This window comes from Galleria mellonella, unplaced genomic scaffold (genome assembly GCF_026898425.1).
Source record: "Galleria mellonella isolate WM207_F2 unplaced genomic scaffold, CSIRO_AGI_GalMel_v1 utg1386, whole genome shotgun sequence".
Lineage (NCBI taxonomy): Eukaryota > Metazoa > Arthropoda > Insecta > Lepidoptera > Pyralidae > Galleria > Galleria mellonella.
Window position 1 is genome coordinate 840,535 of NW_026441994.1, and position 27,820 is coordinate 868,354.

Below are 27,820 nucleotides of genomic sequence, written 5' to 3' on the forward strand. Positions count from 1 at the left end.
GATTAATTCTAGTGAAATTCGTCACGATTGGCTAACTGACCTGCTTTTTCATCGTCACCTATCATCCATCACTGGTGCCTCGCCAGCGTATACCGATAGCGTAGGCTATAGTAGGAGTATATAGTATATTATAGTAGGATATAGTAGGAGTAGCGTACCATTCCATTATCACACATTATATATATATATTTAAGAGCTGTGCTCTTGTCGGTGGAGCTCTTGCCACTCACTACGATTTTCAGTACTTCTTCACATCACGACACCCACTTTTTTCTTAATGTAACTATGCTTTAGTGTCCCCCCTACCCTTCTTGTCTTCTACCTTGCCTTCTATTATGATGTTAATAAGCTTATCGCGTCTCAAAATTTCTTCCTTTCCGACCTCAATAGTTTTTATTATATATATAATATAATCTTAATGAATAATCTACACAGATCAAATATAAAAATATAGATAATACAAATGATCAACAAAAATAAATCTCTAATTAATTAAAGTTCCAATTCACTAGATAAATATATAAAACAGACTTTTCTATCCAACTAGAAAAAAAAAACTAAGATTATTGGATCATTTTCCAACACAAGGCCACGAAATTACATCACTTGAACGATTTCTTCACTGAACAATGAGAAAAAAATAGAAACCTGAACAGGAAAAATTACAATAGGTACAATTAAAAACTCGACGAAAAAAAAATATACACTTACTTAGTGTTATAAGGTTTTATACTATAAATAAAAATTATATTTTTTTAGTTGATTGGAAAATAGAAATTAAATTCACAATTAATCATGGATTAAGGATTAGGCATGGGTTATATGGATACCGATATAATATCTTATTTACCAAAGGGAGACTTTATACAAGTCGATTGCTTGGGTACCTCTGTCCCATTCGTGTTTCAACCGTGAAGCAGTTGCGTTTACATAGCTGTGTTTCGGTTTGAACTGTGGGATATGGCGTGAATTTACAGGGTACAGAGGAATAACATCTGGGTCCTCAGGAATGGCAACGCATGGGGGGTATCATGGGCGAAACAGTGTACTCTGTTGTGTCCATGGTACAACGGTTGCCACTTTCCATCAGGTGGACAGTCAGCTTGTTTGCCATTCTAAGTTGTATAAAAAAAAATCTATATATCGGGTTCCTCTGTACATTGATAAGGAAAAAGATCCCACCCATTTCGATATCACCCATATTGGTCGAATATCTATTTCGAATATATTAAAAATCTGTTATTCAATATTATTTTTTTAAATAACAGACTGTTAATATATAAAATAAATAAATAAATCAGTTGACCCATTGTGATAAATTCATCAAAAATTAAATAGAATTAGTCCACTATATGTACACTTATTTATATTTGTGCATTAAAATTTAAACATATATAATAAGTAAATTAGATTCCAATGTATAATATTCAAGGCTTCATGCCAATTCCTTATGAGGCAGGCAGAGAAGCATGTGATGGACAGACTACATATGACCTGTCAACTGAAATATGCACAACAGTACCAAATAGGGGGAAAGGAATTATTATTAATGGGACCTAACAGCCTTATTGCTAGCAATATACTTTATCAGATTGACCTCCATAGAAATCATCATGGTTAATTCTTGTGAACTTCATCATGATAGTCTAACTGACCTGCATTTGTCCTCATCTAGTTTGTTTTTTTAAAGACCATATACAAAACCATCATCGAACCTATTTGGACATATAGCATACAGCTTTGGGGCTCAGCTAGTAACAGCAATATAGAAATACTGGAAAGGTTCCAAAGTAAGACAATAAGAAACATGCTTAATATACCACAATATATAAGTAATAAATTTATGTATACGGGGACACCAAACTGAAAACGATAAAACAGGAAATCGAGACATTCAGCAAAAACTATCAGTCCATATTGAACAGCCATAGAAATGAATTGGCCGCTCAATTACAGGGATCGGGAAGCATTACTTTCTCTCAATTAAAAAGACACAGCATCCAAGGATTGGTAGAAAGATTTACAGAGACTGAAAGCTGGTTAATAGATTGGCCTCATCATATTCTAACAAGATTTAAACCTGACATCCAAACAGCAGATTGTATTATTGTTCTATAAGGACAGATTGCCAATTAGCAGACTAGAAAAAGAAAAAAAAATTGTTTGTTTTTTTTTAGCTTTGATTATAATTTTTTATTTATTTATTGTTAAGTGTATCGAGTCGCCCATCCGAGAAATGGAGATTGGCGATCCGCACGCATGCTAAAGCTAAATGAGTTAAGGAGCCACCTGAAAATCAGCGCTATATAGGTACATCTCGCTGGAGGTGTGCATACATAGCAACAGCTGAGGCGGCTCCTATTACCAGCAAAACGATTTTTTTTTTAATAAATTAAATTAAAAGTGATAAAGACTATCTATCTATTTATCATATCTCACTGGTATCCTGCCAGCATATACCGATAGCACAGCCAGAGTTACCATTCCATTCTCACCCATTATCAAAAAGCACTAATAAAATAGCTCACTGCATAAGTATTATAACACGCATTTTTTTTTACAACACAGGGGGCAAACGAGCATGCGGCTCACCTGATGGTAAGTGACTAACGCCGCCCATGGTCACCTACAACACCTACGACATTGCAGGTGTGCTGACGGCCTTTTAAAAAGGAATATGCTCCATATGCTATCTATGCATTAGACATTGTTGGATTGTTTGCACCATGTATTTGCATTGAAAAGATGAGCACCCATTGAAAACTTATACACTAATACATTATTTATGACATTCGTAAAACTAAAACAAAAAAGAGGAAATTGCAGTCGACCAGTAGGTATGTCGAGTTTTACTAATCACTTGTTACTAAAAGATATATAAAAGGATCCACGTTATTTTTTTTATTATACTTTGAATGGCAAACAAATCAAGGCCATAAGCTAGACCCATGTATAAGGCAGGGCAAAATAACTTTTTGGTAGGGCAGAAGTCATAATTAAGCGATTTAGAAAAAGTGAATCTGTCTAATTTTCTTGAGGCCTTTCATTTTAATGTAGGGCACTGGTCCTTTTAAGGTAGGGCATTGCCCCTCAATGCCCCCCCAGGTACGGCTATGAAACAAACTAAAGGCCCACCTGATGGAAAGTAGTAACAATCACCTATAGACACGAACAGTACAGGGACATAACAAAAAACACTATTATGTCCATGGTATCCTTCATTGTTGCCATTCCTGAGGACGAAGGTGTTATGCCTCCTTGCCCTGTAATTTTGCTGCTATTTTCCATCCTTCAAACTAGGCATGGGCAATTGTGGTACTGTGCCAAAATAAATATATTGGGTTATTTTAGACATTGATGTTAGAAAAATGGTCATCACCCATTTCAATATTGTCCCTATCAGTCAAATATCAGACCTATATGTATATAAATATTTTATTTATGTATTTAAACTTTAATGAACATTAAAATTATATGTACATTAATCGGACTTCACACTGCATGGTGTTCTCTACCAGTCAACCATTGGGCAAACCGAGAAACACATATACATTTTTGAATAGAGAAAAATCATATAATTAGACTAATATATACAAAATAAATATATACATATAATAAATAAATACAAATATAAATAAAATATTACTATATCAAACAATTTATTGTAATAGAAGAGCAAAAAACAATCTATGACTCAAACAGAGTAATCAGCAAGATTAAGTTTAAAGGGATATTGTACCTATATTACCCACCCTTACTACAAACTGTTATAAAGAAATAAGCCCAGGTTATGGAGTGAGCTCCCTGCCGAGGTTTTCCCAAGAGACTACAGCATGGGGTTCTTCAAAAGGGGGATAAAGAGGTTTCTTCAGGGTCGGCAACACACACGTAATACCTCTGGTATTGCAGGTATTCATAGGCTACGGTAACCACTTACCATCAGGAGGGCTGTATGATTGTTTGCCACCTCAGTGGTATAAAAAAAGCCCAGAAATTAATAAAATAAATTAATGAAAACAGTCAAATCATATAATTTAAAAAAAAATGCCACAAGTGTCATGGGGACCTTTGGGTCGAGTATGCATCATAAATATGACTGATTATTTATTTAATTTATTTTTTGATTAAAACATTATTGTAATACTTTTTAATTAAAATAAATTGTAATAACTATAAATAAAATAAATAAAAAAAAAAAACTATTTGTATTATAATCGAATATGATTCTTTCTTTTAATGTATATAACATCAAATGTTAAGCAGAGCAGTTATTGGAGTGCAAATTTAATGCCGTTTTATGTAATATTTATTTTATAAATGTATTAATTTGTAATCTGTTGCCTTGCTATAAATAAATAAATAAATAAATGAGCAGACTGTCTTACAATCGGGTCAGTTTTTAATCAGATTACATTTTCATTAAGCTCTATTAACTATAATTAAGTGCTCAGTTTAATATACACAATGGTTTTATAAAGAAATATATTTTTATAACTTTATTCCACCAATAAATATGTGTAATTTACAAAAAAAAAATATTTACATCTGAATAAACAGTTGTGCACTAAATTTGGAATGTTAGAATTGGTGTCAAAAATATACCTACAGCTTGAATTTATTCATGGGGAAAGTAGTGTAACTGAACACACACATATGAAACTATTCTTGCCAATTTATGGCAAATTTGACCTAATGAGGTGTACATACAACTGTGAATACAAATTCTATTTGAAAACTCTATCCGAGAACAAAACTATCCTACAAAAATTTATTTATAGGACTGTAAGTAACTTACTATTTCAAATACTATTATTTTGAACCTAAAATAACATTATTATCTGTATTTTATGGACATTAAATAATTTGGTCAGTGGATTCCCTTAGTAGTTTCATTTTAAATATTTTAGTTTGATATCAACACGGTGAAGGTGAATGATCCTAACATATCCTAAAAACCCTATTAGAAACTAAACCTCTTTTATGTTTACACTTCACACATTTTTTTTCATTATACTTTCGTGCTGTCAAGTCCCTTGAAATGTCTGTTGATTTTTTTATCTCACTATCTAATACAATCCTTAATATTCCCATAACACACTACTGTTGGGGACAAGTCTCTCCCCATAAGAGGATATAACAAACTATCACCATTCAGGTCAGGTGGGTTAATATAGGATTTTATTTTGAGTTTCCTATTTTTTTACTATTATATAGTGCTTTATTATTGATAAAAAATGTAGGTTGTACAATTATACAATTATTTGTTACCATAGTGTGAGTGGCCCTATATTTAATAAATAAAAAAGCGATCTTACCTTATAAAGAAATGAAGAATGGTTGTGGCTTGGAGAGTTAGCTAGGGGCTGTGGAGTTACCGGCCTAGAGCCAGATAAACACTGCGACGACGCCGACAACCGTGTGCCGACGATTTTCTGGCATGCTGCAACACAATACACTATTTTAAAACACCGCACAAACACCCAATAACAAAACGATTTCCGTTAGCGAAAATACATCGCAAAAGGAACACGTCGAAACGGTAAATTGAAAAAAATATTCACGCACATTCGAATTTTGCTGATTTTCGACGATCGCGTTCTTCGGCTCTCTGTATATTGTAACAAGTACTCCGGCGTCTCAGACTACCTATCGGTGACATGTTAGTCTTAAAAATGAGTGTTTTATCCATTTCTCCATTCAGAATTCGAAAATTCCTCTAAATACGAAAAACGAATTAAACGAAAAGGAGCGTTTATCGTCAAAAAAATGTAAACAAAGCGAATGGAATGAACGAAACGAACGACCGCGCAGCTGGGGGCCGGTGTTACCACTGTTCGCGCTAGAATTCCCCGCCCGCGTCGAAACAAGATCAACTAGTATACTGAACTATCTATACAGGCCTATTCACTATCTCATCATGAGGCACGCGAGTCAATAGCAATAAAAAGAATTACCATTATATTATGTAATGTCATTTACAACGTTAGTTTCTAAAATATTTAAGTAATTATGTTTGTCTTCAAAAGGATCTCAATTTGCTTGTATTTTTTGTGTGTTTATTAGGCGACAATACGTATTTTTGCCAATTTTGCAATCGTGTTTTGCAAATATGGGTTTTGTTGTGATTATACATTCTCATACACTTTTAAATTTACAAAAAATAGTAGATATTGATTAAAATATTTTTATAAAGCAAAAAGTTGTGTAAGTAAAGAATTATATATTTACTAATTATACAAACAAACCGATTGCATAATTACCTAACACATACCGCATTTATTTTATTCTAATGATGATAGGTATTATGAAATTTTAATTAGGTACACCTAAAAATATTAAATTATTACTTTTCGTAAAAATAAAAAGAAATGTAAATAATAACAGATTACCCCTTTAAACGTCAAGAACCTCTATGATTTTATTGTATTATATTACCTAGCAGCGCAATGTAAATAGAAAAATCATATCTCTATCATATCTCACTGGCGCCCCGATAACATATACCGACAGTACAGGCGTTGTTATCATTCCATTATCATCCCATAAAAAATCCAAGATTCTAATTCTGATCTTCTTCGATATTGGTGAATAACTATAATGAATATTGTAAATCAATGTAAATAACAAAAATCAATTACAGATTAGTCGTGATAATATAACATAGATAAAAGTGGTCTTGCTATCATTTTATGTCTACTTACCATCTTGAAAAACCCGCTCCACGTTCAAGCCGTACGTAGCACATGTCTCATAGTAGGAACATCTTCGCAGTTCGTTAGACAACTTGCGAGCGCGGTTATCGTCCACAACGCGTGGACTACTTTCACTTATGGCATCTGGAATAGCAACCAATCATTTGATAGAAAATTAACTATTACGCTCATTTTAGACTAATACAAATTGTTGATGCCTTTTAAACATTGAATTCATTTAAATGTAAAAGAGAATTACCTTGAGTGCCAACCAATATGATTGGAATTTCCGCTGAATTCCTATAATGGGACATTTTATTGAAGTAATTTGAAACAGTATTGTAGCTGATTTCGTTGTCAAGACTGAACACGAAGATTACGGCATCGACCCAGGCGGTGAACTGGAACAAGAAAAAAGGAAAATTAATCAAAATAATAAACCACTATAAATATACCTAGCACGATAATACTTTCAAGGTTACCAAAATTGATATACCTTTGTAAACGATAAGCCTTGTATATTTTGCAATGTTGTGTGGCAAAAAACCGCACCCTTCTTTTAAAGGTATTATAATTACGAGGGGAACTTGCTTGCAGTCACGAGGGTTTAGAATAGAAGGGTTACACAACACAGTCGGTATGCCAACTAAATTAAATAATTAAGATAGTAGATAACCCGAACAATAATGACGTTTATTAATTACTATTAAAATACTATTATAATAAACAAATTGAAGCACAAGAACACATACGTGCTTATATTCGTTCAAATAAACTATAATAAAAAGTACAGCAAAAGATTTTTATAAAGTGTGTAACAGGCTGAGTTTCCAGATGAATAAGGGTATCTACGTGCGTAGGAGGGTGTCACCCTTTTCTCTGAACAACAATTGATGCAATGAGAGGCGACATCCGCCATCAGACTGCCAGTGTGGTAAAAGGGAAATAATCTTTAGATAGCGTAACCAATTCTTTGAAGCTTCATAAGCAAGAAAGAGAATTAAAATTAAACAAAAAGTATATCAATAAACACTTCCAAAAAAGCGAAACTAAACAATCTAGTATTTCAAAAATAACAAAAAAAAATATACGTTATGTTCATTTGATGTTATACGATTTTTTAATAATGGCATTGCATCATAAGTACATACGTGGTAATCATATAGATACTTAATACAGAAGCGTAATTATATATATACACAATATAATGTGTAAACTAAACAAAATCATATGTTAGTTACTAAATTGCATGTTGTAATATAATCGTAACCGTGAAATGTTGACGTAAAGTTTACTGTTACACCCTACACGCAAATTTATTGAAATACATTAGACGATGCATGAAATAAATTGTTTTAAATAATTCGTTCGAACACATTTGATAAAAACACTTTTTATTTGAGAAACAATAAAATTAAACAATTTATAATCTAACTTACTTTCAATATTTTAGTTATCATGCAACACGTATTCAAAATGTAACCTTTAAAAGCACTATAACAAGACAAAAACGAAAAACAGTTGATTTTTACTATCTTCCAATAACTAGTAAATAATATAAAAGTATAAAGATGAACCAGCTAGAAACTTACCTATCGATTTGTGTATTATATAAAAACATACAATAACAGATTACGTGGCAAAAGTATTAGAATATATATTTCAGAAATAAATAATTTGATACAGTAACGTGGGTGCTCAGGGCAGCTCACCGGTGCCAACTGGGCGGGCGGGCGTCTTCTGGGTTAGGCGGCGAAACCTTTCGGAATTTCCATCTCGCTCACACCCCCTAACTTTGCACTTTTGAAAGAGACAGAAATAAATGCACTGTGTTCATATAGAAGCCTGCAATATAGTGAGTCTATTCTTGTGTATAATATCTGATATGCATGAATATCTATAATAACTAAAATTAGAACTATAGTAATCGATAACAGAGATTACCTATTTTGTTTACGAATTGTTTCAACAAACTAAAATCTACAAACTCTCAACTTCTAATTCCGAACCGAAGTCTTTAACTGGTCAAAAATTAATAGATGTTTCATTATTATAAACTTATATTTTCATAACAAATTATTGGATACACTATCCTGTGAAATTTCAAATATTGTTCTTTACCTAAAACCTTAAGTGAATTTATACAAACATTAAAAATTTGCTAAATTGTCCCAGTGTCCTTAAATATGATTCTAAGATACTAATACTTATTCCCTTTCAGATGAACGATAAAAAATTCTGAAATTCGACAATTCTTTTTACTGATAAAAGTATGTCATATTTTGTACATAATAGTAGTTGACAACAGGCTACATCTTAGTTCAACACTTCAGTTACAATAATCTTTCGTAATACGAGTATTATAGAACAGACTTTAGGGACTGAGAAGGTAATGCTCGACGACGGGCACTTAACTTTCTCAGACCTTGAGATCGTAGACGCCCTGAGCTCGCACTGAATGGGTTTAACAAGGATAAATAATAATCACTCATCTAATGGAACAGTAAATATCAAATAAAAAATATACATCAGATTACATTTAAGTAACTGTTATACTATAAACACGCATATAAGGGTAGTGCCTTTTGGTGTCAAGAGTTTATAGGCCACTTTCTTTTCACACAAAGACCTCTGATGTGGTTTACTGGATGAAGATTTTACGTTCCCTAAGAAGCATGAAGCAAATGATGATTTTTAAAATGATAAAAACATGATTATGAAACATTCAAAGACTTAGGCTGAGATAAGAAATATAAAATAAGATTATTTGAATAAAAACTATAAAAGGATATGAAAGACACAAAGACCTATTAAAATGTAATAAAATATAGAAAATACACTTTCATCTTCGATTACAAAAGCGCACATAGACATGAATTAAAATAACGAGGAAGTAGTCGAACGTGGCTAGAGTGCGTGCAGTCACCGTTCGAAATGAATGGGCCGTTTAATATTCTAGTATTCCCTGGAATGTGGGTAATTATTTGATCTACGTTTCCTTCCTACAATACAGTTGAGTACATATCCGAATACGCGAAAGCCAAAACCGACCGAAACTAATTACTGAGAGAACAAATAAAATATATATACCATTTTATATAGACCGAAATTGCTTTAAGTATTTACAAATATATTAGAAACTAACTATACTCACTTTCGTTTGTGTTGTACATTTATTTCCAAGCTAGGTATTTTTTGTTTTGTTTTCAATTTTACTCAATGTATACTATAAAATTTTCATTACCATGAATTTCATTATCAATCATTCCTGTCGTCTTTAAATGAAACCTGACCACACAAATTGATAAACAAATGAACAACGAAAAGAAAAAATCATAAACTTTCGCTTTTGGTTTCGTATTGCATATATACTGTAGGTATGTACATAAACTACAATTCTAAAAAAATTATAAAGTTATCTTTGTACCATAATTTGTACTATTTGTAATTACGAATATATTGAAAAACAGTATCAAAATGCTTGTTTTCACTTGTGTTATCTTTTGAGAGCACTGTATCAGAAATAACACTATGTTCGTCCGCGAACAATTTGATAAAGCATCCGGTGTAATCGTATTGCATTAACATGACACATTTCGTTACTGCAAAAATACGCAACTACCGTACCTATTACACAGTAACCTTTTATTATTTTCGCTTTTAACATAACTCTTAGACTTATTACGATAGTGCATATCACCGCACACAATTAAAACCCTTTGTTGTCTTGTAAAAGTACTCGGAAACAGGTTCTCGTTGTGCCCCCACAAAGCTGGGGTGCGTCTTGAACAAAGCACGTCGGGCGGGCCTTACCTATATGCTTATGAGTAGTTTCTTTTTTACAATAGCATAAATAGAAGCGTGAATGTCCAGGCAGGTAACCTGATATAAGGACGTGATCCTTTCCTAAGTTACTCTCACCCACCTTTGTTTTTGTACTGTGATACTTTTGCAGCAATATTGTGAATACGTTCACTACGGTGGATACCATAAATAAAATAATTAGTTAACTCTTGATATGTTGATAATAATCGTTTCTTCACTTACTACCATTCATTATCTTATACACATTATTTAATGATTGATAATCAAATAAGATTTAATAAAAACGATCTAAGTACTTAAGTATTATAATTTTTTTATTTCGTTAAAAAATTTACTAGTCTCTCAGTACAGGTTTTATGGGGACTACAATAATACTTACATATCAAATGTACATATATATATATATATATATATATATATATATATATATATATATATATAATAACATTAAATAGTAAATAGCAATCTAAATAAGAATGTTAAACTAAATTAAAGATATAGCATTGAATTAAAATTAACGATATTATTGTGTTACTGTAAATACAGTTAATTATCTGTACATTTATCCGTAGCAGTGAAAAGAATAAATTAGAATCGATCACAAAACGAGCTTCATAACATGGTAAAAAGAGTACCAACAAATGCATGACAAAACGTACAATAGTTAGTACTGAGATGAATGAGGCTACAGTTTCTTTGATCCTATTGAAACAGCAAAAGAAACGTGACCAAACGATGTGTCTAAAAAGTATCGGTCAGTTTGTCAAATCTGTTTGTCAGCAATGACGAATAAACTATTGTAGCAAGCCATTAATAACATTAGAACGTAAAGAACATTTAGCTTCATATACACAATCCAATAATAATCCCACTAAGACCATAAATGTGAAAGTTTGTAAACATATTTGGATGTTTGAATGTTTGTTAGCCAATTACGCTTTAACGGTTGAATGGTACACAGATAAAACATATCCCAGCTTAACAATTTAACATATAGAATACTCTATATACTAATTCAAGCGGGCAAAGACACGGAATAGAACTAGTTGTTATTAGTATTGACTGGTCACTGAATTGAACTATCAGAAGGTAAAACAAAGAAACTACTATATCGCCAAAATCGTTTAAAAAGAAGAAAAAAACAGACAAGAAACATTTTGAGACAGTCAGGTTACAAATCACAATTCAGAATATCAAGATTTGAGCTCAGATATCATTACCACCATTCTAAGAAAGTTCTAGTTAATTCTTATGAAATAAAAAATATAATTATTTTACATTAACAGTCGTTTTATTTTGTCACATTAATTAAAGTAACCACGTGTCGGAGTTTTATTTCAACTATAAAATACAATTTAATGTTGCAGAAAGTGTGAATCGATAGTCGTGTTTCGTTTAGACCGTAACAAATGCCAGGGGCCCCTAACAAACAAAACGTACAGCAAAATTACGACCTAATTAAAGAACCCCCTATCTACTGATTAAATTATATCCGGCTGCTAGCACCTAATACGTAATTTTCACAAATCTGTTATATTACAACTGAAATAACTTTATATTTTAGTTCTAATTCATGAGTATCCGATTATTATGGTTATTGGCCATCAAAGTTATTAAGAAATAACAAAAAATGTAAGTACAATAATTGTTGTTTTATTTTAGATTAAATTTGGAATAATTATTCCAATGTAACATGGCAACATTAGCAACCCAAAATATCATTCATTCAATAGGGTAAACAATGTTATCATTGTCAACTTATTACCTGGAAATTAATATGTAAGCATATTTAAAAAGGTTCATAGAATCAAAATTTTGTAATAACCCAAAAAGGAATGATTAATAAAAATATAATGTAATACCTAGTAAAGATAAATTACCTAAGTATATTACAATTATATAAAGTGCGATAGGTACATTATTTTTAACGAACTATTATTTTTAATATATAATTTCTAGAAATATGTATGGCATATATATACTTTAATATTCTTATCCTTAAGAAATAATAAATAAATACCTTCACTCATATTCAAACTCTACCTCTACTATATTCTCTACTAATATTAGTATTATTGTATCAGTGGTAAACTTTTCACTGTTGAGCATAGGTCTTATCTACAAGGAGAAATTTGCCAGTAGTTGCCACGCTTGATAGACGCTACTACCCATCCCTCGACTATTAAGTTCCTTTAGTCGTCTTAAGACATCCATGGCAAAAGAAGGGGTGACCCATTCTATATCGGGAATACACGGCAAATCTACTACATATTATTTTAGAATAACATATTTCGCCAAAAGGTTAATACCATGCTTTCTTTTGAAACTTTCCAACATTTATCAACGTCCGAATCCCGCAAACTACGAGTAACAAGCTCCCTCGTGTCACGGACTCCCCTGGCATTCTTGAGTCTCACTCACATTAGCAGCATTCTGCAACTTTTCAACCTTTATCCTGTGAAAGTCTAACATTAGCACGGGAATCTAGTGTTACCACTTTCTGAGTTATTAGACACAACTGGAATATATAAAATATATAATATAGTAGTCCTGTTCAATAAGGATAATCCGGCATCTGTAGACTTTTGCATACTGTAAGAATTTTTGGGAACGACAAGTGTTCAAAAATAAATCTATCATACTGTGTTACTCAATCCTTGTACATACATATACACCAGTAATGATATATTTATGGTGGAAAATTGTGCTAGCTAGGAAGGTGTATCTTAATGCAAACATATGGTTAATATAATTATACGAAAAACAAGTCAGTCTTTCGATTTTTAATGAATGCTATATTCATATCGACACTAGTTAAGTATAATGATACGTACAACGTGGAGCTCCAAATTTCCAATGCAAATTAATGTATACCTATTGAAAGGTACCTTATCAGTAGGTAAAATGTAGCACCCGCACGGTTTTTCTACAATCTATACTAATATAATAATGCAGAAGTCTGTTTGTTTAAACACAATAACCTTTGGTACTATCGGTCGGATTTTGTTTGCATTTAATAGCATATTTAGAAGATTATAAGCAATTTAACATTTCGATACAACTACGAGTGAAGTAGTACAATGTATTTTTATTACTTTCATTCAGTTACATGTAACAGTTGAAAAAACAAATATCTTTTAAAATCCTGAAACTATAAAATTACAATATTTAAGTACTATGCAGATATCTCAAATATAACTAAGCGACTACGATACGTTGCAACGGTAACACGTACGTCCAAAATTTCCTCCCTACACCCACGGTATATTTCATCTAGCATCAAACTTTCACGAGACGGAAAAGCACTGGCTTTTATCAAATAACAAGAAAGTTTTTGTAATAAATAGGCATCTATTAACGAGATTGGGGGACGTAAATGAATATAAATTACATAACATTAAAGATGTTACACTTTATTTTAACAATAGCAAAAGTTTGACGTTTCTAATTCGGTATGAACTAGGTATTAGTATTATTATTAATTCATTAATATTTACTGTATTTGTTATTTCTCTTTTTACTTGGCGCAATTAAGTGTAAATAAATAAAAATAAATAAATATTAGGTATTTTTTCGTACAAAAGGGAATATAATGTATATTCAAACTATGACGATTTTCATTATTTATCTAATTAAAATTCAGAGCACACAGTTGAATTCCAAACTACCATAGGGACCCAAGCTTTCAACGAGTATAGCCAGTCAAATCTTTTGAGCTTCGTGCGATGACTTAGCGAGCCTTTAGAAGTACTCAATGACCCATGAGATCAACGCACTTTCAATGTGAAGTAACGGTTATTAGCTTTAAGTTCGCGCGATATGATCCGAGAACAATTGAATTTTAATAAGTTTGTAATGTCTTAATAAAAGTGTCATCTAGGTGGGCTTGGAATAATTTTGTTTGATGTCTGCTGCTTCGATTAGGTAGATAGGTCGTATTCTATTTTAAATTGGTTTTTAAACAAATATATTGAATGTAATTGTGGAGAAAGCTAAAGAGGATCGTTTGAACCGAAGCATTTGGTGACAGATACGAGTATGTATGTATTATTTGTTTTCCTTCGTTTTTTATACGAAAACTTTAATATTAATAATTTTACTATACTTTACCATCTATAATACTTAGTAAAAAGGATTTTGACTTAATTAATTTATAAGTAATATTCCATAATATATATGGATCTGTAATTGAAAAGCATTTGTTCCCGCCGAAATAGTAACAAAAGACAACTTTAATAAACTTGAAATTTGAAGTTGAAATAGCCCATTGTGCGCTGTTGCTTTCATTGACTTTTCTTACGTTTGGTTACACAACTTCAATAGACTGTTAAAAATTGAAGATAGTCTGGCATTAGATAAATGAATTTTAAGATAGACTAACTAGACTTAAAATATAAAAACTCATGTTTTTTTATATCTATACGATATTTAATAGCTTATTAGATATTATAATATCGAAAAATCTTTCAAAGAGAAAGATCAGATTATACTTATTATTGTTACGATCGCATATAACGAGCACGAATGAATAGAAATGTTAGTAAGAGCCGCTCTAGAACGAACGAACGATTATGCTGATCAAATACGAGTAAGCGACCTGCTGAAAGGTCAAATTAAACATACACGTAACTTGGGAGGGTATATGAAAAGATTAAAGAATGCGGAGGAAACGAAAAAGGCCTGTTTGAATCGAAGCATTTGATGTTCCATTGTTTCTGCCTACTGTAATAGTAGATAGGCGTGACAGATATGTATGTATATAATAAACAATCGATATATCGTCTACAGAATATCTGAAAACATAAGCAGTTTTTTTTTCGCAAATAGAAGTAAAAAAATATAAGATCAAAAATACAGTCATTTATTTATTCATAGAAAATAAAGCAATGGGTTTATTTCCTCTGTAGTAGTACAAAGTAATGTTTTATTTATAGACGTTATTTATATTCAACGCCAATCATTGTTATATAAATTGTTCGAATAAGTTCGAACATAATCTTCTTAATTAGTGTTTGTTTAACATACCTCTTACATAATAATGTTTAAAGTTGAAACTTCACATGAACTTTATATATACCCATTACCCAAATAGCTTTATAAGTTTATGATATGAAGCCTTTGTCAAGTTTCATTATAGTATGTCAAGTAGTTTTGTCATATCAAAATGGTATAATAAAAGTCAAACCTTATTATAAATATATAAAAAATATTTTGATACTACAAGGTCTCTTTAATAAAATAAAGAACTAATTGAACAATCAGTTATGAGAATTTTATAGCATGCCATATTTGTGTATTTTTTAATAAATCTTTATCCTTACTAATTTTGTAAATTTGAAAAAATGTTTAGTTTATTTTCTATCTCTTAGCGCCTTAGCAGCTTCACTAACCACTATAATATCGACGTACTATATGAGATGGTGAAGGCCATAGGCTGCTTCTTACCCTAGTTAGTAAACATATTCATTTTATACGGACAAAACCAGTAGCAAAATGAAGTAAATAAAATAATTTTCTTCTTATTTATTATTCACCAGATGGAGACTTTGTACAAAAGTCGTTTACTTGGGTACCTCTGTCCCATTCGTGTTTCAATCGTAAAGCAGTTGTATTTGCATGGCTGTGTTTCGTTTTAAAGGGTGGGATATGGCGTGAATTTACAAGGTACAGAGGAATAACACCTGAGTCCTCAGGAATAGCAACGCATGAGGTGTGTCATGGGTGAAACAGTATATTCTATTGTCAATGGTACTGCTTATGTTTATAGGCGACGGTTACCACTTTCCATCAGATGAGCCGTCAGCTTGTTTGCCATTCTAAGTTGTATAAAAAAAATTACTTCAATTCTAGGTAAATATAACGTAATGTTCAATAAAAATACGTTCGTAATTAAGTGTTCATAAATCAACTAATATTGTAATCTGAACTGTTGACACTGTATTATTTATTCGTTTGAATTGAATTAACAGTATTTAATTTTATTGGTTGATATACATAATTTTCGTCACCTGATAAAAGACTTATAAAGTAGAAGCAAAACCAATTTCCGGTACTGGTCGGAATAAATTGTGTGTAAACAACATACATATTTTCAAGTAATTTTTAAAAGAAATATTGAATATGATGATGAATCACAGCTACTTTGTATACTTAATATTATTTTTGCAAATTAAAACTTTAAAACAAAACCCATAAATCTTACTTAGTAATTTATATAGAAGCATTATAAGTCAATTAATAATGAGCGCTTTAAGTTTATTTCATATTCCGATATAAATTTAGTAGAGATGTAAAACGAATAACATAAATATAGAACATTATATCGTTTACATAACAAAGTTCGAATTATCGATGTCAGTGCTGTTAAATTAACTTTTGCATATTCAATTTATGTAACTTTATACCTTCGATTTCACTGGCAACGTTGGGGCGGGGCGAGGGGGGGTTTCACCCCGCTACAATTTTCATCTGGATTTAATATTATCGTACATAATTACAGTAGGTAATTACATAATGCTGTTACAATTTATAATTTTTTGCGTAATGTTTCATACATCAGTCTACGAGTATATAGAGAATCAAATGAATTTTACTTGTTTTTGTTTTCAATCGACTTTAAAAAGGAGACTTTAGGAAGGATACCACATAACTCCGCCAGTTGTAAACCGATTTGAAAAATTATTTGTAATTTTTTTATTTATAAAATAAGTTCAGTAGTTTACCTTTTTAAATCAAAATAAATAGATTTGCCACAAAGGAAGTCGATTTTATCGTGCTACACAATTTTAAATTATTTTAGTACCAATTTACAAGATTTTATCTGCAAAACGCTTATAATAAGACCCTTATCCTGCAGAGTGATACGACCACGTGACCACGCTATATCTGCATCATATTAATTCATATGCTTAACTAATAAATATCACGGAAGATGAAAACATGTTATAGCGTAACTAGGCACATAAGATATACATAATTTATTGATTAATAATAGTAAATCAACATACATAAACAATGTACATAATAATTCCACAAGTAGACATTAATAATTAAATAGTGCCACGACGAATGGCGCCACACGCGACCGCCCTAGCCATGTCCGGCGACAATGCCTTTTACCCTATCCATTGCATATACCACCCTAAAATGTCGAAATTTGACAGCACAATCATTCATTCATTACCTAAAAAGGTATTGAATGAATGATTTTTATCCTTTTTTGCTGGATAGGCAAAGAAAACCAAGCCCATACAGCCTAGTCTGATGTAGATAGTAATTTTATTTTTTATTAATTTAATACCTACATTTTAGATCTCTTGACTCTGTTTTTGATGAAAATTTAAGTAGGACAATAATTATTAGCATTTTTAGTAAGTTGACTTTTTTATGTTCGAAATTTTTTTTATGTTAAAAAGATAATGAATGAATAATTTTTATCCTTTTTTGCTGGATAGGCAAAGGAAACCAAGCCCATGCAGCCTTATCTGATGTAGTTAGTAATTCTACTCGTATTTTTATTAATTTAATACCTAGGTTTTAGATCACTTTACTCTGTTTTTGATGAAATATTAAGTAGGACAATAATTATTAGCATTTTTAGTAAGTTGACTTTTTTATGTTCGAAATCGAGGAAATAAATAGAGCGAATTAAATACAAACTTTATCTTTGGCAACATACGAGTACATGTACATTACTTAGATAATACAAAATGTGTTTGTAATAGACTGCAAACAAGTACATACATTATTTATCTTTCCATCAGATTACATGGCATTGTCAGCTAACCGTAGATATTATCTTGTGTCTAATCTGAAAGGTAATCTGTCTATTTTTGTCAAAGATATTCAATTAAAAAGTTTTAGTTATGTTTTCACTGATAATCTATTCTATTGAGTAATTAATAATTCTAGTAGGTATACGTATATCTAGGTAAAAATAAATACAAGTTATACAGTGTAATTAAAATAAGAAAAACAATAGAGGAATAACACCTTAGTCCTCAGGAATAGCAACGAATGGAGGGTATCATAGGCGAAATCGTATACTCTGTTATGTCCATGGTACTGCTCATGTCTATAGGCGACGGTTACCACTTACCATCAAGTGGGCCGTCAGTCATCATCATCATCATCATCATTACAGCCATTATCCGTCCACTGCTGGACATAAGCCTCCCCCATAGACTGCCATAAAGAATGGTCCTGAGCGACCTGTATCCACTGACTCGCTGCAATGGATTTCAGGTCGTCACTCCATCTAGTGGGGGGTCGGCCTAAACTGCGTTCGCCCACGCGGTCGCCACTCGAGAACCTTTTTTTCCCGCATCGATTGCCGGTTCTTCGAGCCTCGGAATAAATATAACAAAATGAAAATTATACATTGTGTTCCACAAAAAAAAAACCAACTTGTATTTTGTCAAAGGCAGGTTTTTATTCTAGTATAAAAATAAACTATTGTACTGATTATGATAAAATTTCTAATATTTATAGTATATACCATATTATATATATATATATATATATATATATATTACAATATATCAACATCAATTATGTATTGTATTTTCTTTGTGGAATCTTTTGAAAGTGAAATAAAATTCATCTATAATTTATAAGCTCTCTAACAAATTAGCCCTGAGCTTTTTTAGGGGAAGCAAAGGTAAAACCAAGCTTTTATTATAATTTCAAAAAGGTACTTGTAAATTATAATAATGAAGAAAGCTAGGTTTGAAAATAGAAGAGAGAGAGAGAGTTTAACTATTAATATACCTACCTTACTTCCTTGGATTCCTGAGATGCAGATCTTTGATCTAGTTTAGGGTTCAATCTCCTACAAGTACTACAGTGTATATGCATTTATACATAAATATACTAGCTGACTCGGCAAACGTTGTTTTACCATATACATTATTTCTAGAACTATACATAAATATTTATCGTACTACAATTATTATATTCGATTGTCATCTTGCAACCATATTGCGACATATAAAAATTGCGATTAAAAAACAGCGGTTGATCGTAAAAGCGTGGAAATTTGAATTTGCGTGTATTTTTCAATGCTAAATCATAATAAAATAAAAATAAAAAAAAATGTCAAAAAAATAAAAAAAATATTTAGGGGTGAGTCACCCTTATTATTAAGGGGTATAAAAAAATAGATGTTGGCCGATTCTCAGACCTACCCGATATGCACACAAATTTTCATAAAAATCAGTAAAGCCGTTTCGGAGGAGTTTGGTAACAAACACCGCGACACGATAATTTTATATATTAGATATATTTATATTTTTTTTATACATTTATGTGTGAATATAATATTAGTATTATATATCACATATCATATTTTAAGAATTAGATATAATAATAACTAATAATAGTATGAAAAAGTTAATTGTATTTTAATAAAAATTATAAATGTACCTACTAACACATGATTTAAGATTTTATTGCACAAAAAAAAAAACCGACTATAAACGTAGCAGAACCAAATTGGGGTTCTTCAAAAGGGGGGTATAAAGAGGTTTCTTCAGGGTCGGCAAAGCACGCGTAATATAGGTATTGCAGGTGTTCATAGGCTACGGTAACCGCTTATCATCAGGTGGGCCGTATGCTTGTTTGCCACCTCAGTGGTATAAAAAAAAAATTTGTACTTAAAAACTAAACTGCTGAATTCGATAACATTAATATGAGAGACCAATCTGAAAGTTTATCCTTTCAAATGAAAAGAATTTTCCATGTCGGTTTATAAACAATGGAGTTATGAGATAATAGACTTAAAGGAAAAACTAAACGAATTGTAAACGTCTTTGTTTTTTGAAGTCGGTTGAAAATTAAATAGCTACCGTCTTTATTTTCTCTACCCAAAGCTGGTCATCTAAAAGAGATAGAAGATATATTTTTTTTATCAATAAGACCGCCATTTGTACTTTATATCAGTATATATATTTTTTAAATTCTTTAAAAGTGGAATAAAAAGTAAACAAATTGTATTATATCTGAAAACTATCCTATAATTAAAGATTATTCTACGTTGGAAGACTTATAACGCTTTTTTAGTCAAAAAAGTGAATAGAAACTTAATAAATGGAGCAGATAGCTTGGTGTTTTTATACTCTGTAGGTATACCTTATACTCTGGAGCTTGTTTATAATTAAAAAGAAAAAGGGATTGCACAATAAAGCTTTGTTTGCATCAAGTTAAATGAAATTCCAAGTTGGGAATATTTAGAAGGTTCAGATGCACGTAAGTAGGTCGGAGAGGAACAATTACGGTTCACAAAGAACAGGACGCTCGAAAGGGGACGCCACAGTCGCGCGTTTTATGGCTAATGACACACGCATTAAATAGTGGTGAATGACGCCATTTTTACTCAACTATGGCAATGAGATTACGATTTTAACAAACTATTTCACATTGATAAACAGAACGATATAGCGTCTTATTAAATAGATGCTTACAAAATGACTAATTGTCAAATGGTCCCGGTATAGAATAGGCCACCCATTCCTTTCCCGTGGGTGTTGTAAGAGGCGACTAAAGAAGGGCAGGGAATAGGCAGCATCGTCTCTCTTAAAACATCTTCAAAGCCTAATTGTGGTTGCCAATCTGCCTGCCAAGCGTGGCAACTACTGGCAAAATCTCCAAGTCTCCCTCTTGGGGGTTTTGCCAGTAGTTTATGTTGATTGATTGATCGTTGAATTCAATTTTAATTTTGAAATAAAAAGGTAGAAATAAAATTAAGCCGAATATTTAAAAAACAAATATAACAAGGCATGAATGAAGTAGAATACTTACCATAGACAACTACAGGACGGTGAACATTTAGCCTAAGAACAAGGAATTACATAGAAGGAATGATAAAATAAAAACTGTAAATGATATGGTTTCCTCCTTTCCTCTTATGCAAATATAATTAGTAAAAAGAGGACGAAAGATACACCATCAGTTGTTATTTTTCTCAATTCATAGCAGACTAGTTTATAGAAAATGTTTGATATGTCAATTATATGTCATAGACAAATTTTACATTACTAGGTTAAATTGTATATTTGACATAGTTTATGTAGAAAGTATACAATCAGGTTGTATCTGAATTTGGTAGGGTTATACAGCCGTATAACATTTTCTATAACACTAGCCTGCTATGAATTGACAATTTTATCACTCCTTCTATGTAATTCCTTGTTCTTAACATTTAGCTTAAATTGGAGAACTATAGTTTGAGTATATATAAATACGGGATGGAACAATGCGTAATTGTTTTTTTTTTTTTATGATTGTGCTGTGCTTTCTATGTTTCTTCTGGAAAAATAATAATTATCGAGTTACGATCCTCTTATAGTATATGACTCTGGTAAAAATGGTCGTAAAAATGGCGACCGAATGCCTATAAAAAAAAAAAGAAAAAACTAGTCGAGCAATGTTGATAAGAATACACGTAAATGTATTTATTTATTTATGCAATAACGTAACATTATATGTATAATAAGTATTTACGAAAATATTAACACACTATAAATTTAGATAGTGCATTTTGCAAAATAAGAATATTTTGACATCTTTAAATTCAAACACCAGAGGGAGACTGTTTAAAAGTCGATTGCTTGGGTACCTCTGTCCCATTCGTGTTTCAACCGTGAAGCAGTTGTGTTTGCATAGCTGTGTTTCGATTTGAAGGGTGGGATATGGCGTGAATTTACTGGGTACAGAGGAATAACACCTGAGTCATCAGGAATGGCAACGCATGGGGGGTATCATGGGCGAAACTGTATACTCTGTTACGTCCATGGTACTGCTCATGCCTATAGGCGACGGTTACCACTTTCCATCAGGTGGGCCGTCAGCTTGTTTGCCATTCTAAGTTGTATAAAAAAAAAAACTTCACCGGATGATTAAAAATGAGTGCAAATTATGTGAAATGCGGTCTGTTTTCAATGTAGTTTTCTTTGTTTGTGTATCTGGGATTGTTTTATATATTTATGATTTAGAGTCTTTGTGCTGTTGAGAGTAAATTGTACTCTCATTAAAAATCTGTCAAGAACAATGTCCCTGCGGTTCTAACCCGAGGAGCGAATACTCAGCGTGGAATACTTGGGTGGAATTACGGCTTAAACGAAGCGGAATAAATTTAGGAATAAGTCTTTACACGTGTAATAATTCATTACTCGTGCATAGATGTAACTATATTACCACATTATAAAAACTAGCTCCTTACACTGTGGTATATTCTTATGGTATCACCACAGCGTAAGGACTAGTTGTTTATACTGTGGTATTACTATATATTTGGTCTATGACGAAGTAAGTACACCTAATTACGAGTAGATAAGGCCTACTTTTACTAATTTATACAAACAGAGACTCTGTTTTAAACATCCTTAAACTATAAAACGTGTAAATAATTAGATTGATAAAATACATTTAAGATGGCAATTAATTATTTTTAATAAATTTGTTGCAGGTTGGGAACTTTAAACCTTTAAATAATTACTACAATAGTTTTGTATACAGGAGCTAAATTCTTGTGTGTGAAGTATTAAAATAGTCTAGTTTGGTTTGATTCGTTTTTATGCGCGAACAAAAAATCGGGCAAAGGTATTTATTACACGAATTTAAGAAAAAAATTGTTTTCTATTTTTCTATAAACCGAACCATATATACATTATTGCAGTATTTTTTACCAAAAATGTAAAAGCCAAAGATAAAAATCATACAGCCTAAAATAAATCATCAAATAGGTTTTTTTATACAACTTAGAATAGCAAACAAGCTGACGGCTTACCTGATGGAAAGTGATAACCGTCGTCTATAGACATGAGCAGTACCATGGACATAACAGAGTATACTCTTTTGCCCATGATACCCCCCATGCGTTGCCATTCCTGAGGACTCAGGTGTTATTCCTCTGTACCCAGTAAATTCACGCCATATCCCACCCCTCAAACTGAAACACAGCCATGCAAACACAACTGCTTCATGGTAGAAACACAAATGGGACAGAGGTACCCAAGCAATCGACTTTTGTACAAAGTCTCCCTCTGGTACGACTATTATGATGTATTCTATCCCCAACTGCCCATACTAGGTGCATATTCTGTAAATAATTTTCGCGCCATTATTTTATAGTGTTGCCATAAGTAAAAGTATTTTTACTCTTTCACAAATATCGGTATTCAATATAGAAAACCGTAGTAATACTTTTTTAATATCGGCAAAAGTTTTCAAGTCTCTAACCGCATCTTGAATGTTTCATGAGCGCGAAGTAACGAATTCGACTTAGAAAATTGGCGAATTGGCACAACAGAGTAAAAATAATGTATTTTTCTTTAAAAAAAAATAATATTTATACATAAATATATATTTATTTACAAAATCTATATAATCGATAAACAGTTAGACCTCAGTTGGACAACGTTTGACTGCGGCTCTAAGTTCGATTCTCGGCCCTAAAATTGTGAAATTTTAAATTCATGCTTCGATCATTCTAATCATTCTAAAATTGATTGTAACTTGTTCAGTGCTGTTGAGGACAAGTAAATACAAGAAACAAAGACATACTTACACAATGATTTGTATTATTAATTTTATTGCATTAGGCTTTAAAAAATCAGCTTTTCATGTAATAAAAATCATCGCAACTTATTGAATTTTCCTTACGCAAAAAAAAAAAAAAGATTATATCCGTATTGTTTTACGATTTAGTTCAACTAGTAGAACAAATGGAACTAAAAATCCGTTGTTCTCCTAGTAGCACAAAAAAACGAACTAAAAACGTTAGTTATATTAGTAAGAAAGAATGGAGAGAGGAATATTAAATATTCCAAATTCAAATGGCTAACGTTTCAAGATTGCTACAATTTAAAAATCGCATGGGTGGTGATCGAATAAAAGTGACGTCACTACACGCACGCGTCACCAAGTAGATGGAGTATATTTAGCGTTTTATATCGGGACAATCCGTTCGCGGGTCGCAGGGCAATCTGGCCTAATGCGGTGACGTCATGTAGGGGTTTAATCTAATCCCTCGCCAGGGCGGCGGGAAATTGGTCGGCTCGTGGCCACAGGAGATGGATCAAAGCACTCCCACCTACTAATTCTCTCAGTGATACGTTTTTGTGTGATCATATAAATTACTCTGTAATTTTAAATTAATATCATACAGTCCCTTCATGAAAAGCAATTCGTGGTAATTACGTAAATAAATATGGAAAAAGAAATAATATTGTGTTGAGATATAAAACCTATTTCGTAGAAAGACAGGTAGGTATAAAGGACCTAGTCGGTTAGCAACGTAAGTAGCAGAATAAATTATCCTTAAAATGATCTTGCCAAAGTATAAAGTGCTCAGATACTATTACAATAAAAGCTTCTTTAGGTTACCACGAAGTAGATAATTACGAGACTTACATTTATTTCTTTTAGTTATTTCTTTTCAGCTCTATTTCGAGTTCAAATAATAATTAGTAATTGATCTGACCGTGTAGCCGTGTGGTCCTGGCATAGAATGAGCCACCCCTTCCTTTCCCGTGGGTGTCGTAAGACACGATTAAAGTAACTTACTGGTTGAGGGATGGGCAGCAGTGTCCTTCTTAAAACATCTCTAAAGCATGACTGCGGTTGCCAATCGATCCGCCAAGCGTGGCAACAACTGGCAAAAAACCCCCAAGGGGGGAGGCTTATGTTCAGCAGTGGACAGTTAAGAGCTGACATGGATCATCATCATGATGATGAAATATTATTAACATATACAGATATATATCATGAAACATACATACATGTACAAGCATATATTATTATAATACATAATAATACCAATAAAATAAATGAATGATAGAGATCAGAGGTGATGATAACGAACTACTTTCACACATTCTTCATAAGAGGATCATGGGCTCTTTTGTAAAAAGCAAATTTGTTAGACACTTGTCTTATATCAAAGGGTAGTGCATTCCAGAAGCTTCATAATTAAAGGAGTTAGAAAGCAAAGCAGAGTGATGTAATGGAATAGAGAGAGAAAGAGAACGAGAGAGAGACAGAGAAAAAGAGAAAGAGTTACATTAGAGCGAAGTTCACGTGTGTAAGAATCAGAAGTCATAAAACTTTTACGAATTAGTTATGTTTTCAACAGGTAATTTGCCAGCAATACTAAATACTTGAAAACAACTGCATCTACAAAAACTCGTTATACTGTTGCCGACTGGAATACCTATTTCAATTAAACTTTCAACGTCTGATTGGAACTGGGATCAAATTTACTGAACTCGACCATTGCACAAGCTTGTAATAGTTGTAAATAGGTAGATAGGTAACTTTAGAGGTTGCAACAGAAAACAAGCGTTCTGGACTTTAGCTTTGTGTCTAGTAAATATATCTCGTAATTACATGGCTGTGTTTCGGTTTCAAGGGTAGGATATGGCGTGAATTTACTGGGTACAGAGGAATAACAACTAAGTCCGCAGGAATGACAACGCATGGATATATTGGACGAAACAATTATCGATTATGTCCAATATATGATATCTATAAAGAAACTTTCCATCAGGTTGGGCCGTATAGATTGCCATTCTAAGTTGTATAAAAAAAAAAAAAAAACATATATTGGCCCAATAACAGACATATTCCAATTATCGGTTATCCAATATATGATATCGAAAAGAAAAACCGGGTTGTAAGGAATATAGATATCCAACTACGAGTAGTATGAGCGATATCGCAATGGGTGTCCATCTATGTCCAGAAGATTCCAATATATATATATCAGATATTACAAATATCTTTTTTTATACAACTTAGAATGGCAAACGAGCTGACAGCCCACCTGATGGAAAGTGGTAACCGTCGCCTGTAGACATAAGCAGTACCATGGACATAACAGAGTATACTCTTTCGCCCATGATACCCCCCATGCGTTGCCATTCCTGAGGAATCAGGTGTTATTCCTCTGTACTCTGTAAATTCACGCCATATTCTACGGTTCAAATTGAAACACAGCCATGCAAATACAAGTGCTCCACGGTTGAAACACGAATGGGACAGATACCTCTGCCTCTCCCAAGCAAACGACTTTTGTACAAAATCTCCCTTTGGTAAAAGGATTTTTTTTTAATGGATGATAATGGTCTGGTAACCCCGACTGCACTAACGGTATACGCTGGCGAGGCACCAGTGAGGGATGATAAGCGAGAATGAAAACGCAGGTCAGTTAGCCCATCGTAATGAATACACTTGGTTTCCAGGGGGGACCACGTGGAGGTCGACCTGAAAGGGTATATTGCTAGCATTGGGACTGCTAGTCCGCATTACTAACAATTCCCCCCCCCCCTGGTAAAAGGAATTATGTAATAATAGATTATAATCTAATGTTCTGAATGTGTGTGTGCACATGTACGTGTGCGTGTATGCGTGTGTGCTTGATATACCCTTTTTGAAATACCCCATTCTATAGTATCTAGGAAAGACCTCGGTACCCATTTTACAGCCTAAGCGTTCGTGGAAGAAAATTTATCTGAAACCATACTGTACGTGAAGTCTGAGATGAGATATATTTAAAAAAATCTGTCATGGAAGATATTTAAAAAAAAAACATTGAGCCTTCATTACGCGAGTCCGACTCGCACGGCCATTTTCTTTTTATTTTCCTATCTGTAAACAGATTTGTTAGCGTTCCTTGCACCTTATTTGCATGGAACTAACAAATTGAGTTGGAAATATGAACGAGTCTGCTCTCTGTTAGCACAGCAGATCCTGGAACTATTGTCGTCTTAATTAATTTATAAGTGGGTTCGACGACCGCTTGACAAGCTGTGCTCGGATTAATCGAGGATTCAGATTTCTGTCAATCGATAATCGAAGGGCGGCTGTTGTAATGAGGAGGCATAGTCTTTGTTTTGCATTACTTTTTTTAATTTCCACGTACATTTATTCAGGCATCCCGTCGTCGCTGTTTGAGACGGGTGGCGGGATGCCTGTTATATTGAGTGCATTGTTTGGGAGTAGAGTGCAGTATTAGGGGCATAGGGTACGAGTAAGTAAGATAGACGATCTAATAACTGTAAGTATGTATATCAATTAATGCTAGTTCTGCATTCGAGTTTTCTATACCTTCCCTAAGATTGACTGAAAGAGTATTTTGCTTTTAGCATTAAACTCACATTGCACACATTACCAAAACTAAAAAATAAACAAATAAATATCTATATCACAGTTTAACAAATATACCAACGGCCCATCTGATGGCAAAAGTATTTTACTGAACTAGGTGTTATTTTGTGGAAGTCCATATTACTGGTTATTTGGTTAGA

General features: G+C 32.4%; 1 protein-coding gene across 3 annotated transcripts in view; it reads right to left on the reverse strand.

Annotated features, from left to right (window-relative positions):
- LOC116413141 (centaurin-gamma-1A) overlaps positions 1-27,820 on the reverse strand; it is a 100,671-nt gene that overhangs the window by 18,781 nt on the left and 54,070 nt on the right. Inside the window, exons 1-4 of one of the 3 annotated variants that reach the window (XM_052903274.1) lie at positions 8,285-8,406; positions 6,952-7,093; positions 6,702-6,836; positions 5,316-5,440 (exon numbers count right to left, since the gene is read on the reverse strand). In XM_052903274.1, coding sequence (XP_052759234.1) covers positions 5,316-5,440; positions 6,702-6,836; positions 6,952-7,006 — 315 coding nt within the window. In that variant the 5' untranslated portion in view covers positions 7,007-7,093; positions 8,285-8,406. Of the gene's footprint in view, positions 1-5,315; positions 5,441-5,565; positions 5,846-6,701; positions 6,837-6,951; positions 7,094-8,284; positions 8,407-27,820 lie in introns of those variants that run through there. The other 2 variants (XM_052903273.1, XM_052903275.1) reach the window with 2 other exon arrangements.